The sequence below is a fragment of the Scyliorhinus canicula genome, chromosome 2 (assembly GCF_902713615.1).
Source record: "Scyliorhinus canicula chromosome 2, sScyCan1.1, whole genome shotgun sequence".
NCBI lineage: Eukaryota > Metazoa > Chordata > Chondrichthyes > Carcharhiniformes > Scyliorhinidae > Scyliorhinus > Scyliorhinus canicula.
The window spans coordinates 41,688,536-41,705,680 of NC_052147.1; the positions used below are offsets into that span (position 1 = coordinate 41,688,536).

At 43.2% G+C, this 17,145-nt stretch overlaps 1 protein-coding gene across 2 annotated transcripts in view; it reads left to right on the plus strand.

Annotated features, from left to right (window-relative positions):
• The window catches only part of klhdc2 (kelch domain containing 2), a 38,064-nt gene that overhangs the window by 12,193 nt on the left and 8,726 nt on the right, over positions 1-17,145 (plus strand). For both annotated transcript variants that reach the window (XM_038776489.1, XM_038776498.1), the window contains exons 5-12: positions 5,337-5,455; positions 6,529-6,610; positions 6,700-6,783; positions 6,983-7,063; positions 7,831-7,889; positions 9,222-9,334; positions 9,794-9,866; positions 12,785-12,872. In XM_038776489.1, the coding sequence (XP_038632417.1) occupies positions 5,337-5,455; positions 6,529-6,610; positions 6,700-6,783; positions 6,983-7,063; positions 7,831-7,889; positions 9,222-9,334; positions 9,794-9,866; positions 12,785-12,872 (699 nt within the window). The remainder of the gene's footprint in view (positions 1-5,336; positions 5,456-6,528; positions 6,611-6,699; positions 6,784-6,982; positions 7,064-7,830; positions 7,890-9,221; positions 9,335-9,793; positions 9,867-12,784; positions 12,873-17,145) is intronic.

A 17,145-nucleotide genomic window follows, 5' to 3' on the forward strand; every position in this document is an offset into this window, starting at 1 on the left:
ACTTGTTCTAATCCGACCCTGCTCTTCCAAGAATTTAGAAATCTCATCCTTAACGATCGATTCTAGAATTTTACCAACAACCGAGGTTAGGCTAATTGGCCTATAATTTTCCATCTTTTGTCTTGATCCTTTCTTGAACAAGGGGGTTACAACAGCGATCTTCCAATCGTTCGGGACTTTCCCTGACTCCAGTGATTTTTGAAAGATCTCAACCAACGCTTCCGCTATTTCTTCAGCCACCTCCCTCAGAACTCTAGGATGTAGCCCATCGGGGCCAGAAGATTTGTCAATTTTAAGACCCTTTAGCTTTTTTAGCACCATCTCTTTTGTAATGGCAACCATACTCAACTCAGCCCCCTGACCCTCTATAATTTTTGGGATATTACATAGCACTAGGTCCAGAATAGCCTGCTCCCTTGTGGGCTCCATGACAAGCTGTTCCAAAAAGCCATCTTGTAAGCATTCCATGAATTCCTTTTCTTTGGATCCACTGGCTACGTTATTTACCCAATCCACCTGCATATTGAAGTCCCCCATGATCACCGTGACCTTGCCTTTCTGACATGCCTTTTCTATTTCCCGGTACATGTTGCGCCCCTGGTCCTGACCACTGTTAGGAGGTCTGTACATAACTCCCATTATGGTTTTTTTGCCTTTGTGGTTCCTCAATTCTACCCACACAGACTCCACATCATCCGACCCTATGTCGTTTAGTGCCATAGATTTAATTTTGTTCTTAACTAACAAGGCAACCCCACCCCCTCGGCCCACCTCCCTGTCTTTTCGATAGGTTGTATATCCTTGGATGTTTAACTGCCAGTCCTGAACCCCCTGCAGCCATGTCTCTGTGATGCCTACCACATCATAATCATTCACGATGATCTGTGCCATTAGTTCGTCTACTTTGTTACAAATGCTACGAGCATTCAGGTAAAGTGCCTTAATGCTAACTTTCTTATCATTACAGATATTGGAAGTCCTAAGATGTCCAAAGTTATCCTTCCTTTTTGTTGAATTCCTAGACTGCCTCAAGCTTAAATCCACCTGCCTACATGTTATCCTCCTGCGTATCTTGCCATTTAACTCCATGCTCCCTGTCGCTTTCACTTTCCCTTCCCCCCAACTCAGAAGTTTAAAGTCCTACTGACCACCCTATTTATCCTCTTCGCTAGAACACTGGTTCCAGATCGGTTCAGGTGGAGACCGTCCCAACGGTACAGATCCCCCCGGTTCCAAAACTGATGCCAATGTCCCATGAAGTGGAATCCCTCTTTCCCACACCAATCCCTTAGCCACGTGTTTACTTCCCTAATTTTCTTGTCCCTATGCCAATTGGCACGTGGCTCGGGCAGTAATCCGGAGATTATGACCCTTGAGGACCTGTTTTTCAATTTTCTTCCTAGTGCTTGATAGTCCCCGAACAGGTCCTCTACCCTAGCTTTACCTATGTTGTTAGTCCCAACGTGGACCACAACAACTGGATCCTCCCCCTCCCGCTCCAATATCCTTTCAAGCCGGTCAGAGATGTCCCGCACCCTGGCACCGGGCAGGCAACACACCATGCGAGACTCCCGATCCGGCTTGCATAGGATACTATCTGTCCCCCTAATTATAGAATCCCCTATAACAACTACTTGTCTTTTTACTCCCCCCTCTTGAATGGCCTTCTGCACCATGGTACCGTGGTCAGCTGGCTCATCCTGTCCCGAGCCCTTTTCCTCATCCATACAGGGAGCAAGAGTCTCATACCTGTTGGACAAGGTCAAGGGCTGAGGCTCCTGCACTCCTGAACTCCGGTTCCCCCTGCCTGCCTCACTAACAGTCACACTCTGAAGTCCCTGATCACTTACTGAATGTGAATTACTTAATCTCCCAGGTGTGACTGCCTCCTGAAACAAAGTGTCCAGGTAACTCTCCCCCTCCCGGATGTGCCGCAGTGTTTGAAGCTCAGATTCCAGATCATCAACTCTGAGCCGGAGTTCTTCCAGCAACCAACACTTGCTGCAGATGTGGTCATTGCCATTCACAAGGGGAACAGCCAGCTCCCACATCATACAGCTACAGCACATCACCTGCCCAGCCATCTCTGATTAGTTAATTAATTTATTACTTTGTATAAATTTCAGTTTAAAAAAAAACAAACTTGGATACCTCTGCTATAGTCTTTTTCAACGTAGTTCTGATTAACAAATAAGAAAAAGAAAAATAATAATGTAATAAGGCACTCACCTGCTCACCCCAATGGGTCTTATTATTAGGTTAGAGGAGGAGGGCGGGTGGGAGACACTACACGTGTAGTGTCTCGGGTGCTTGACTTCCGTCGAACACCTTGGGTCACTGATGCAGGTGCACCTTCAACTTACGCTGACCGCACTGCACGTATGCAAATCTCCCCGGAACAGCCAATCAGAAGCTCTGCTCTGCTGCCCCCTGCTGGATGCTTGACTTCCGTCGAACACCTTGGGTCACTGATGCAGGTGCACCTTCAACTTACGCTGACCGCACTGCACGTATGCAAATCTCCCCGGAACAGCCAATCAGAAGCTCTGCTCTGCTGCCCCCTGCTGGATGCTTGACTTCCGTCGAACACCTTGGGTCACTGATGCAGGTGCACCTTCAACTTACGCTGACCGCACTGCACGTATGCAAATCTCCCCGGAACAGCCAATCAGAAGCTCTGCTCTGCTGCCCCCTGCTGGATGCTTGACTTCCGTCGAACACCTTGGGTCACTGATGCAGGTGCACCTTCAACTTACGCTGACCGCACTGCACGTATGCAAATCTCCCCGGAACAGCCAATCAGAAGCTCTGCTCTGCTGCCCCCTGCTGGATGCTTGACTTCCGTCGAACACCTTGGGTCACTGATGCAGGTGCACCTTCAACTTACGCTGACCGCACTGCACGTATGCAAATCTCCCCGGAACAGCCAATCAGAAGCTCTGCTCTGCTGCCCCCTGCTGGATGCTTGACTTCCGTCGAACACCTTGGGTCACTGATGCAGGTGCACCTTCAACTTACGCTGACCGCACTGCACGTATGCAAATCTCCCCGGAACAGCCAATCAGAAGCTCTGCTCTGCTGCCCCCTGCTGGATGCTTGACTTCCGTCGAACACCTTGGGTCACTGATGCAGGTGCACCTTCAACTTACGCTGACCGCACTGCACGTATGCAAATCTCCCCGGAACAGCCAATCAGAAGCTCTGCTCTGCTGCCCCCTGCTGGATGCTTGACTTCCGTCGAACACCTTAGGTCACTGATGCAGGTGCACCTTCAACTTACGCTGACTGCACTGCACGTATGCAAATCTCCCCGGAACAGCCAATCAGAAGCTCTGCTCTGCTGCCCCCTGCTGGATGCTTGACTTCCGTCGAACACCTTGGGTCACTGATGCAGGTGCACCTTCAACTTACGCTGACCGCACTGCACGTATGCAAATCTCCCCGGAACAGCCAATCAGAAGCTCTGCTCTGCTGCCCCCTGCTGGATGCTTGACTTCCGTCGAACACCTTGGGTCACTGATGCAGGTGCACCTTCAACTTACGCTGACCGCACTGCACGTATGCAAATCTCCCCGGAACAGCCAATCAGAAGCTCTGCTCTGCTGCCCCCTGCTGGATGCTTGACTTCCGTCGAACACCTTGGGTCACTGATGCAGGTGCACCTTCAACTTACGCTGACCGCACTGCACGTATGCAAATCTCCCCGGAACAGCCAATCAGAAGCTCTGCTCTGCTGCCCCCTGCTGGATGCTTGACTTCCGTCGAACACCTTGGGTCACTGATGCAGGTGCACCTTCAACTTACGCTGACCGCACTGCACGTATGCAAATCTCCCCGGAACAGCCAATCAGAAGCTCTGCTCTGCTGCCCCCTGCTGGATGCTTGACTTCCGTCGAACACCTTAGGTCACTGATGCAGGTGCACCTTCAACTTACGCTGACTGCACTGCACGTATGCAAATCTCCCCGGAACAGCCAATCAGAAGCTCTGCTCTGCTGCCCCCTGCTGGATCCCCCCGAACTTGTAAAAAAAAGAATAAAATAAATGAAAAAAATAAATATTAAATGAATAAAATAAATGAATAAAATTAAAAAACCCCCCACCCCCCCCCCCCCCCCCCCCCCCCCCCCCCCCGAACTTGTAAAAGAAAAAGCTGCGACCGTTTTTTAAAAAAAGCGGCCGCACTGTGCATGTGTGTCTGATCATAGGCTTGCATGCGCATAGTTTTATAGAATTCCTAAACGTTTCACACAGACATAGGAACAAGAGCAGGCCATTCAGCCCTTTGAGCCTGTTTGTCCTTCAATTAGATTACAGCTGATCTGTATCTTAACTTGATCTATTTGCCTTTCATACCCTGGCCTAACAATCTATCATCTCAATTTTGAAATTTACACTTAATCTAGCCGCCAGAGCATTTTGGGAGATAGAATTCCACTCTTTTTTTTTTTGAAGAAGTATGTTCTGAAACCACCCCGAACAACCTAGCTCAAATTTGAAGGTTATGCCCCCTGATCCAGTACTCGCCCATCAGAGGCAATAGTTTCTATTTACCAGTCACCCAACAGTAAACTAATATTTTTTTAAAATTTAGAGTACCTAATTCTTTTTTTCCAATTAAGGGGCAATTTAGAGTGCCCAAACCACCTACCCTGCATATATTTGGGTTGTGGGGGTGAGACCCACGCAGACACGGGGAGAATGTGCAAACACCACACGAACAGGGACCCGAGGCTGGGATCGAACCCTGGTCCGCACCGCTGCAGTGCTAACCACTGCGCCACCGTGCCGAACGTATGAAGTTCACCTGATCTATAAACTATATGTTGAATTTGGCTGGGATGAGCACATAAGCCTTTGCTTGAGGTGTGATTCATCAGACTTCCTAGGCGCTTTAATCAAAGACAACATAATAGCTACTTTAATCTATGTATATAACACTTAATGGATTCCCCTTAGCAATTCCAATTCAATAACAAAATACAGCAAACCAAAATCCCTGTCGAGGGCGTGGCCCAGCACACTGTATTCTCACTTGACTGGGACTGGTCCTTTCTCTGAGATCCTGATCCTGTTTCAACCAGCAGTTTCAAACTCCTTCCGGAAAGCATCTTTATTTTTAAAATATTGCTTGGGAACACCACCGCATGCAAGTTCCCTGCCAAGCCACACACCATAACTCGCCACACCTTCTCCAGGGCAATTAAATATGGGCAACAAATGCTGGCCTTGCTAGCAGTGCTCGCATAATATAGTATAGAGAAAACTAATTAGAGATCAAACTTGTAAAAAGAAAATGTAAACTTTAGAGTTAATTCCCTTCTATCTCGCTGCAGTTCTACATTCTAAACCTGAGAGCCAAAGACAAAATACTGCATTGGGAGAGAATAAAAGATTTCAAGGGGGTACCACCAACGCCCAAAGACAAACTTGGATGTTGGGTGTACAAGAACAAGTAAGTACATAATTATCTTTAACAATATTACTTCATGAACAGCAGATATTGAAATAGACTATTCCAGGCAATTGTGCAGATAGTCTGTCTACATAAGTTTATAGCTGCTGTTTTACCGTGGTCATATCCAACTTTACTGTATTTCTTTGCTTTTCATGTATGTAATCAAGTATTAATACATGAAGAAAAAATATAGAAATGTTCAAACTATTTTCGGTTATTTCTCAATAGTCTTGTTCTGCAATAATAGGGTGGCATGGTAGCATAGTGGTTAGCACAATTGCATCACAGCTCCAGGGTCCCGGGTTCGATTCCCGGCTTGGGTCACTGTCTGTGCGGAGTCTGCACGTCCTCCCTGTGTGTGTGTGCGTGCGTGCGTGCGTGTTTTTCCTCCAGGTGCTCCGGTTTCCTTCCACAGTCCAAAGATGTGCAGGTTAGGTGGATTGGCCATACTAAATTGCCCTTAGTGTCTAAAATGGCCCTTAGTGTTGGGTGGGGTTACTGGGTTATGGGGATAGGGTGGAGGTGTGGACCTTGGGTAGTGTGCTCTTTCCAAGAGCCGGTGCAGACTTGATGGGCCAAATGGCCTCCTTCTGCACTGTAAATTCTATGATAATTCACATTTGATATAAATGAAAGGAAAAATAAATGTATGTAATTTTAAGGTTCAATTTAACTTTTTAAAATGACTCGAATGAAAGGAAATAGCATTTCCTAATGTTTGTATTATTGTTAATTTTAGCGAACTATTAACATTTTTTAAATGTATCTATTTTAACAAATAAAAATGCTTTTCCAGTAACTGCAGAGGTGGGAGAAAGGTGACACCTGTTAGTCCATTGTGTTCATGGAAGGCTATAGGTAGACTTTGATAACCTTAAAAGTCTACATACTTACACTGTGTATTTGGTTTAACATTTTTTGTTTTTGAAGAGGACATGAGACAAAGTACAATATTTTACGAATTAATTTAATTAAAGTCCATTTAGATTTTTTAAAACTTCTTTCATTACAAATTTCTTTCTTTTGCAGCCACAAATTATTAGTACTACTTTTCTTTCGTTTTACTCCAGGTTGATTTTCTTTGGTGGCTATGGTTACCAACCTAGAGAGCAACATCACGGATCTTTTGAATTTGATGAATCTTCATTTTGGGTAAGTTACTCAGCATATAGCTTCAGACTGTCTCCCTTTGCAAAAGAAGATAATGGGAATGAAACCATTGTTATGTTTTTTTTTTCCAGAATGCAAGTCATCCGAGAGGCTGGAACAACCATGTCCACTTCATTGACCTTGAAACTTTTATGTGGAACCAGCCCATTACAAAGGTATCAGGCCTGTTGTATAGCGCTGTTGAAGAATTGCTTTGCCTTTTCTAGGTTGCAGTACTTTTCACTGATGTGACAACTGTTTTTCTTGTGTTTAGTTTTGATTTGGATCATTTTACCAGAACCCAGTACCCCTCCAAAATAACGGAATCCTAACCTTTTTAGTGATGAGTTGTTGATGTGTTGTTCTAACCAATAGGGAAAACCCCCTTCGCCTAGAGCAGCTCATGCTTGTGCTACAATTGGAAACCGAGGCTATGTGTTTGGAGGAAGGTATCAGGTATGCTATTTTATTCACTATACGATAACAGTTTTGTTTCACTAATTCTGTAACATCAGAAATGTTGTATTTGGTGAAAGCATAAGCGTATTTCTTGAAGACATTTTGCAGTTTTAACCAGAGATCTCATTAATTCATTTACACGAAGGGAGAACAGTTCTATTTCCAATGAATTAATCGTTAAAATGCTTCATTGCTTCGAGAGTACAGTTATTTTTTTGTAATTCTGCAGGGAACATAAAAACAAATTGAAATCTTAGGATCATCTTGAGAGTCATTTGAACAGTATGTTGCTGTGGCCTTTTCTTAAATGATTATTGTAAATATTCAGAGATGGAGCATTTTGAGCGATGAAAACTAGAAATCTGTCTTGGGGCACAGTAAAACACACTAAGGTTAGGTCTGGTATTAAATGGACCAAATACAGAGTAAAGCTCCCTCCACTGCCAAATATGTGTTGCATTATTGTATCAGAGAAAAATATAATTTCCCTAACTGGTCTTGTGTCCAGTCTTTCATTCCCACCTTTACCCAACTGAAGAAAAAGACCTGTTCTGCAAAGAAGGAAGTTACAAAAACTGGCATGAATGTTAGAATTCACACCGATTTAATGAAATTCAAATCTTTCCATTTAAAGGTCATTTGTGCAACAATGTTAGAGGCATTCCACCAGCAAACTAAATGCCTCCAACAATTAACCTTGTAATACCTGTCTTACAAATCAATATTCATTTATGTACTTTGTTTTTTCACTATCTCTACCAAAGGATGCCAGGACCAACGACCTCTATTACCTTGATTTGGATACTTGGGAATGGAATGAAGTGTATGTTACAGTTTCATTTGTATTACATGATTGTGGGTTGCTGAATTAAGAACTGCCACTTCCTATTCACCCTTCTTTGACCCTCCTCAATATATTTGCCAGGAATTACTTTGGTGCTAAACATAAATGGGGATTCAACTGCCATTCCCGACGTTAGATCAGCAGAGCAGCTCCAAGGAAATTCCAGGCCATTCATTTCTTGATGGGCTATGGTTCCAAATGCATTGAATGTTCTTCAGTGATTTGCCAAGTGACTATTTTTATTTTATAATTTATAATTCTTGGCAACAAGAGTCAACAGGCTATTCACCCCTCTAGAACATCTCAGCCAAGCCTGATTATTCTGCTTCTGGCAGGGCGTTTCTTAATGCAACAGAGTATGAATCATAGTTGAATTTCCCCTGGGGCAGTGGGGCCAGTTGTATGGCTGCTGCTAGCACTATGATAAGTCAAGCCAACAGCACCAATGAGGATTAAACCTGGAATTTAATCTACTCTATTACGCTACTCTATAAACTTTCTGAACTATCACAGGAACAACAAACTAGTTTTCAGTGATTAAGATTTATTGGTTTTGGTCAAAAGGATATTGTCAAACCACTGTCCATTAAATATTATGTTTCTTATTTAAAAAAAACAACTTTCCTCACTGCATGAATAAGCAGGTGTGCAGCTCCTAGACGTCTATCAGTGTTGGTTTATGGCCATTTGTCCAAAGGTGCATGGCATTGTACTGAAATAAATGTTACTTTCCTTTAGTAATTTTATCCCTTTGTGAAGCCCCCATGCTTAACAAAGCGGCTCAGTTGTAGCCTGATCAAGTTGTGGAATGTTAGACTTGGCAAGTGCCACATGATTGAGAATAAAAATAACTCCCGGCTTAAAAATGTATAATTTTTGTTAATATATGGGAAACATATAACATGCCCCAATATCTGAAAAGAGAAGGTACAAGTTAATGTATCAAACTGAACGCTTCGTGTTGACCTGTCTTTATTCAGAGCTTAATGAACCTGTGTATTTTAAGCTTTATTTCAGATTTCCAGTTTCTCTTTTTATCTCTAAATTTTAAATAGAAATATCTTCATAAATATATGCTTACATCACCATTGCTGATCATAAATTTAATTTTTAAAATCTTTCCCCATTTTTGACATCAGTGAAACATTAAAACAGTATGCTGCACCAGGGGTGCTCATTTCATTTATTCTTTATGTAGTTGAGGTTTGGTGTGTGCAGTGTTGTATACGGGAATTGAGTGTTTAGACTATCCATGAATCAATGCACTTCCATTGGGAACATTGTCTATCACTCAAAACTTTTATTTGCTAGGGTACAATCTCCTGATCAGATCCCCGTTGGCCGTTCTTGGCACTCACTCACTACAATCTCAAATGACCATCTCTTCCTTTTTGGAGGTTTCACGACTGACAAACAACCGTTAAGTATGTTTCAACTCTTGTTGCATAAATAATTTACTATCGCAAAGAATTTTTGGAGACTGTAGTTAGAGTTGAGTCTGCCTTTGTGCATTATGGCCAAGGTGGCTTTGAGCTTTCCATTGTGTACCCTGCTCTAGATATTTACATTTGTGCTTGTGCTATAAATGTATGCAGTTGTTTTTTTTTCCTGTAAATTATTTGCCGTAAATATTTAAATATAAATCTGCATTCAGCTTTTGTGCCCAAATTACTCGTCTTAAGATATTGCACTTCTATATGGAAAAAAACATTGTCCGACTCTCTTCACATCATGCAAGCCCAGCTTTTAGTGAAAAAGTCACCTTGATGGCAAGAGCTATCGAGGTATTCGTACCCTTTGTGAATTGAGAAATTAACTAAACAAATTATCTCAACACAATGTTTTTGTGATTAATCGTACATTAAGATAATTTTGTTTTTCAGGTGATGCTTGGATATACAGTGTGAGCAAGAATGAGTGGTTAAAAGTAGAGCACAGTTATGCAGACAGACCAAGGTAAACAGCATAAATTGAAAACCAGTATTAGATTAGTTTCCTTTTGAATTTTGCAATCTTGGGATGTTATTTGCACTCATAACTTGTGTTAGCTGCTCAGTTAATGTTCCAGAATTCTTGTCTTATTTATAAGTTTAAAAAAAAACTATCCTTGTGTATTTAGTGCTTGACAGGACAAGTGCCTTCTGAGAAGTTGGTAATCACCTGTCGAGCAGTGTAAGCAGAAGTGCTTTGAACAGCAGTCTCTCAATGGCTATGGCTGCAGCTCTTTATTGATTGAAACCTTTGCAAAGTCTGTCAATTTCACTGACAAAGCTCCTTCCTCTATGCACTTGTCTCATGGCCCTGACTCTTAATTGCCTTGTTAACCACCTCAGTTACTTTTCAACCATACCTACAGGAACTCCCCACTGCGCTTGCAGCCCTCCCTATGAAAAGCCTACCTTTAGGTAGCTTCCCCTACCTAACCCTTGCACATTCAAGAACCTGCCTCCAATGGGCCAAGACAATTCTGCCCATTGTTTCAGCTTGATGGCCCTTCCTCAACTGGATGGAATATATTTTAAGTGCAGAGATTTGGAAAGGGAAGAAAGAGCAAAGGCTTTGGGAAGGAATCATCACAGATGCTGCCGAATCTGCCAGATAATTCCAGCATTTCCTGTTTTTAGTAATCCATTGACAAAGGATTTCTAATAATAATCGTTTATTGTCGCAAGTAGACTTCAATGAAGTTACTGTGAAAAGCCCCCAGTCGCCACATTCCGGCGCTTGTTCAAAGAGGCCAGTACGGGAATTTAACCCACGCAGCTGTTTAGCCCACTGTGCTAAACCAGCCCCAAAAAATTGCATTGGTCTTGTGTTTTCTGCCGTCGTCTGTTATACCGTATCTTCAGTTCACAGACCAGTGTGATTAACTGTAAACGGATTGTAGCAGTTTCAGAAACTTTGGCAAGCAGCATGCTTTGGAAGGTGCACAGGATCTTCATTAGAATGAAGCGGAATTGTTTATTAGACCACATTTGTTATTTCTGCCAAAAATTGTTTCAAGTTTCAAAACTATATCTTTAATTGAAGGAGAATATGGTGGACTTCGTTATGAGCATAGAGCCTTAAACTTCTCCAAGAACAGAGCTACTAAATACATTTTTTAAAAATATACTTGTATTCTCCTTATTTTCCACTTTTTCATCAAATACACGACCAACAAAAAATAACCAACAGTAACAAATACAATAGCAATCCCCCAACCAACACCCCCTTCACCATACAAACATCACCCCTATATCCCAAATACAAAACAAGAAAGACCAAGAAAGAAAACAAGGTCATCCCATATATGGTAAACAATAAGCCATACACTTAACCTCCCCCTTAATTTCAATGCAATTCAATTCTTGAAAGTGCAGGATAAACAATGCCCATGAATTGTAGAACCCTTCCATCCTCCCCCTCAACTCAAACATCCCCTTCTCGAGAAAAATTCCAGCAGGTCCCCCCCACCATGCCGAGGCACAGGGCTGAGAAGCTGGCCTCCAGCCCAGCGGGTCACCTTTAGGCAATCAGGCAGGTGAAGGCTAAGGCATTAGCCCCTGCGCCCACCTGCAGCCCAGGCTGGTCCGACACCCCAAATATAGTTCGAACATCACACGCACCACCCCCGAGATGACCTTAAAGACCTCCCTCCAATACCCCTCCAATTTCGGACAGGACCAAAACATGTGAACATGGTTTGTGGCGTTCTGCCCACAGCGCTCACAAACATCCTCCACCCCCTCTAAGAGTTGGCTCATCCTTGCCTTCGTGAGGTGCGCCCTATATACCACCTTCAACTGTACCAGCCCCAGCCTCGTGCATGAGGTTGAGGCATTCAACCTCCGAAGCACCTCATACCACAGCCCTTCCTCCATACCCTCCCACTTCGCTTTAATCACCTCCAATAACTAAATACATTCTTAAGGGGGGAAAAAACTCCTAGAAATCTGAATTAAACAATTGCTGGAAATAAATAGCTGGTCAGTCAGTCTCTTTATATAAAAAAATATTTTGAGAATCTCCATTGTGAGATGGCTTTGTCGGAACTCTGAACGAGATGTATTTTTTTTGAAGGAGCATGGATGACCCAAAATTTGATCCGTTCTACTTGCACTTGCTGATATTTCAGCAAGATTACAGTGGGTTTCCCTCGATACTTTTAGTCAATTCCTGAAGTAACTTGGCTAATTTTACCAAACCTTGATGTGTTGATCTGGCTGTGTTGTGAATGAGTGTTTTTGTGCTATGTCCTCCGAGGAGCATTTTGGTCTCCAGAGTCCCACTTTGGCAGGTTGAAGAATACTCAAATGCATTCAACCTCCGCATCAAAAACTTTCACGGTCGTCTATTGTCATGAGGCGTTGATATCATTGAGTTGAAAGGACACCGGCCTGGATCTGAATTGGGTCAAGCATATTAGTGGCTTTCTGATGAAAGAGGGAAATTGGTCAGATCCCTCGCCAACTTGCTATCATACATTCTTAGATAGATAAACTGGGCATCAACAGTGGTCATGCTCGAAGCAGAGGCGGTACAGGTTTCATGCAGAACCTAGCAATAGTAGGAAGAAACTGAGTAAACGTGATTGTTGTTGATGGACAGATACTATATATCTTTTTTAAAACAACCCTTTAATTCTCTCCCCAACTGGTGCTGCTTCAAGTTATTGAAGTGAATATTTTGTCATTTTGCTCACATTTTCACACAAGGATGCTGCTGTCCTGGATGGTTTAAAAAGACCTTGTACAACCCTGGGAAACAAGGTGACCATGTACTGGGGATTAGTGCCTCCTATCATGGCAAAATAAAAATTAATTTATAGGCAACATCCTTTCAAACAACATAAGCAGGCAATGTAACATACTAATGCCATTATTTATCTTCAGGCTTTGGCATTCTGCTTGTACAAGTGATGAGGAGGAAGTGATCGTTTTTGGTGGATGTGCTAATAACCTCTTGGCTCGTCAACAAGCAGTAGGTGTTTTTTTCACATTGCTTTAAACAATACCGTGATTTTACTGGTAATACTCTTCCTTAGAACTTAATGGTATGTTGAGGTGGAAATTTAGTAAAAGTTATAATATATAAGACTACAACACCAGTGGAGCACTGCTGCAACTCTACATTGAGGGGTAGGTATTCGGAGGGCATAAATTTGAACTTTTACTTAAAAACCAAACTTGATACTACTTTAACCTCAAAAATTTGAAATATCCTAAAGAAATCTAGAACATTGTCAATGATATTTTCAGAATGACGACTGCATTCTGAAACGTGCATTCGAAAGTGCATTATGAAGCGTCATCTACCAGTACATTGCAGCAGCCATTTTCTTCACCATTGTTCTTTTGCACGTAACATCATGTTTGCTTTTATTTCCATACAAATTATTGATTAAATTTTAAAATATTCTGGTAGTGCTGGCTGATATTCAAATATACTGTGTTCAATTCAGTTGTGCCAGCTGTGTCAGCTGGTTAGATTATATATGACTTTTTTATTTTGGAAATTTTTTATTAGACTTTTAATATTTTATTCATAAACAACAATCAAACAATACGACATGTATCAAAAACACAGCAAACAGATAAATTAAAAAAGAAACCCAACAATTATAGCCCCCAGTGACGAGATCTTTGAAACGTGATATAGATGGTTGCAATCCACGGTAGAACCCGTCAATTGCTCCCTCACTGTGAATGGTAACTTCATTGCAGTGTTAATGTAAGCCTACTTGTGACACTAAAGATTATTATTATGATTACATAACCTTCTCGTGGTGCAAAAACTCCAACAAATCACCCAGCTACGCTGCGGCACTGGCCGGTGTCGCCTGCCTGCAGCTCACCAGAATTCTAGGATGGCATGGTGGTGCAGTGGTTAGCACTGCTGCTTCGCACTGTCGAGGACCCCGGTGCAATCCCGGCCCTGGGTCACTCTGTGTGGAGTTTGCACATTCTCCCAGTGTCTGTGTGGGTCTCACCCCCACAACACAAAGATGTGCAGGGTAAGTGGCGTAGCTAATCGAAATTACCCCTTAATTGAAAAAAAAATTGGGTACTTTAAATTTATTTGAAAAGCTCATTAGAATCCGTCGCTGAGCCAACAAGGCAAAAACCCGAGCATCCACCATCACGCCCGTCCTCAAATTGGGCTGGTCCGATACTCAGATATGACAACTAATGGGCAGGGCTCCAGATCCACATGTAACATTGCTGATGTGGTGTTTTTAAAAAAGGCCCCAGAAACCCGCCTACTTGGGGCAGGACCAGAACATGTGCATATGGTTTGCAGTACCTCTCGAACACAAACTTGAGTTGTATCAAATTTAACACCTTGTCCAGGATGACAGAGCATTCACCCTGCGGCAAAACTTGCTCCACACCACCTCCTCCGAAATGGGATCCAGCTCGTCCTCCCACCTGGCCTTCACCTCGCCACCGAAACCTGCTCTTCCTTTATCATCCAATAATATATCCTGGATGTACTGCCCCCCCCCCCCCCCCCCCCCCCCCATCCGACCCTGCACAGGAGAGAATCCTTTCCAGCAAACCGGGAATGTTGAGAAAGCTCGCCAGACCCAGTTGCATACTTTTTTAAAAATTCATTTCCGGGACATGGGCATTGCAGGCTGTGTAGCATTTATTTTCCATCCCTAATTGCCCTTGAGGGGGGTTTTAAGAGTCAACCACATTGCTGTGGGTCTGGAGTCACACATAGGCCAGACCAGATAAGGACGGCGGATTTCCTTCCCCTAAAGGACATGAATGAACCAGAAGGCTTTTTTTTTAAACAACAATCGACAAAATGATTTTGTGTTCACCATTAGACTTTTATTTCCAGATTTTTATTGAATACAAATTTCACCATCTACCATGACAGGATTTGAACCCAGATCCCCGGAGCCTGACTCTGGGTCTCTGGATTAGTCCAGTGATTATTGTACACTGGATAAGAGTTCAGTTCAGTCAACTCTGTCAGTTGGTTAGTTATATATGACCTTTTTTGGGGGAATTCCTTTATTAGACTTTTAACATTTTATACGTAAACAGCAATCAATCAATCAAACATGTATCAAAAACCACAGAAAACAGATATATGGGGAAAAAAACAACGATTATAACCACTGCCTTCCCACTGCCTCCCTTGCACCTGAAAGTACCTAAACATAACCCCCCCCCGCTTTCTCCTTCAGCGCCTCCCAGTCAGCAAACCGTCCCTCCAGAAATATGTATTTTTTGCCCTCTCCAGCCCCTTACCTTTTCACCCCCCAAACGTGGCATCCAGTTTCCCTGGTTGGAACAAATAATTCCCTCAAATAGGGGACCACCTTGACAACCTTCCCCATTTTGAAATGCTGGCAGAGCTGCCGCCATATCTTTAAAGTGGAAATGACCACCGGATTCATCAAATAGGGTAGAGAAACCGTCACCGACAGCCCACGGGAAGTTGAAGAACAGATATGTAAGCAGATTCTAGATAGATGTAGAAATAATAGGGTTGTTGTAGTGGGAGACTTTAATTTTCCTCGTTTTGACTGGAAATACTTTAAGGCTAAGGGTCCGGATGGTGAGGAATTTGTTAACCAGGAAGGTTTTTGGAACAATATGTGGATAGTCCAATTAGAGAGAGGGCTATACTGGACCTAGTACTAGGGAACTAGTACCAGCCAGGTCACCAAAGGTGCAGTGGGGCAAACATGTGGCGAACAGTGACCACAATTCCGTACGCTTTCAGATACTCATGGGAAAGGATGAGTGTTGTCCTAGGTAAAGGTGCTAAATTGGGGGACGGCTAACTACAACCAGATTAGGCAGGATTTGGAGGCTCTTGTTTGGGAGAGGTTATTTGAGGGTAAATCCACATTTGGAAGTCTTTTAAGGAGCAGTTGATGGGAGTACAGGACAGGCATGTGCCAATGAAAGGGAAAGGCAGGATTCAGAAACTATGGATGACCAGGGAAATTGAGAGTCTAGTCAAAAAGAAAAAGGATGCGTACATGACGTCTAGGCGACTAAAAACAGATGAAGCACTTGAACCATATATGGAAAGTAAGGAGTTAGAAGGGCAAAAAGGGTCACAAAATGTCCTGGGCAGACAGGATTAAGGAGAATCCCAAGGCTTTTTATACGTATATTAGGAACAAGAGGGTAGCTAGAGAAAGTTGGTCCGCTCTAGAACAGAGGGAAATTATGCATAGAACCAAATGAAGTAGGTGATATCCTTAATGAGTATTTTCCAACGGTAAAAAATACGTGGATTACTGGTGTCTCAGAGGGATATGTAAACACTTTAGAACAGATCGTTATTACGAGGGAGGAAGTGTTAGGTGTTTTAAAAAGCATTAAGATAGACAAATCCCCAGGGCCAGATAGCATCTATCCCCGATTACTGAGGGAGACGAGATGAAATCGCTGGACCTCTAACAGAAATCTGTTTCCTCGTTGGCCACAGATGGGACCCCAGGGGTTTGGAGGATAACCAATGTTGTATCATTATTTAAGACGGGTTGCAAGGATAGTGGGCAGCACGGTAGTCTTGTGGATAGCACAATTGCTTTACAGCTCCAGGGTCCCAGGTTCGATTCCCGGCTTGGGTCACTGTCTGTGCGGAATCTGCACATCCTCCCTGTGTGTGCGTGGGTTTCGGGTGCTCGGGTATAAAGGCTCGCAAATTATGTTACAGTTATATAGAATGTCGGTTAGGCCACATCTGGAATACTGTGTCCAATTCTGGTCACCACATTAACAGAAGGACTTGGAGGCTTTGGAGAGAGTCCAGAAAAGGTTTATCAGGGTGTTACCTAGTATGGAAGGTATTAGCTGCGATGAGAGATTGAATAAACTGGGATTGTTCTCCCTAGAGAGACAAAGGCTGAAGGATGACTTGTTAGAAGTTAATAAAATTATGAAGGGTAGATGGGGTGAACAGTTGTAGGCTGTTTCCCAGGGCAGCAATGACAATTACAAGGGGGCACAAGTTCAAGGTGAGAGGGGATAGGTTCAGCGGAGATGTGCGGGGGAAGATTTTTACAGTTTGGTGGTGGCCTGGAATGCACTGCCAAGTGAGGTGGTTGAGGCAGATACATTAGCGACCTTTAAGACTTATCTGGATAAGCACATGAACAGACGGGGTACAGAAGGATACAGGCGGTTGCTCTAGATAGGTTTGGAGAGCCGAAGGGCCTGTTCCTGTGCTGTACTGTTCCTTGTTCAATGCCTCCAGACTCGACCTCTTACCTGATCCC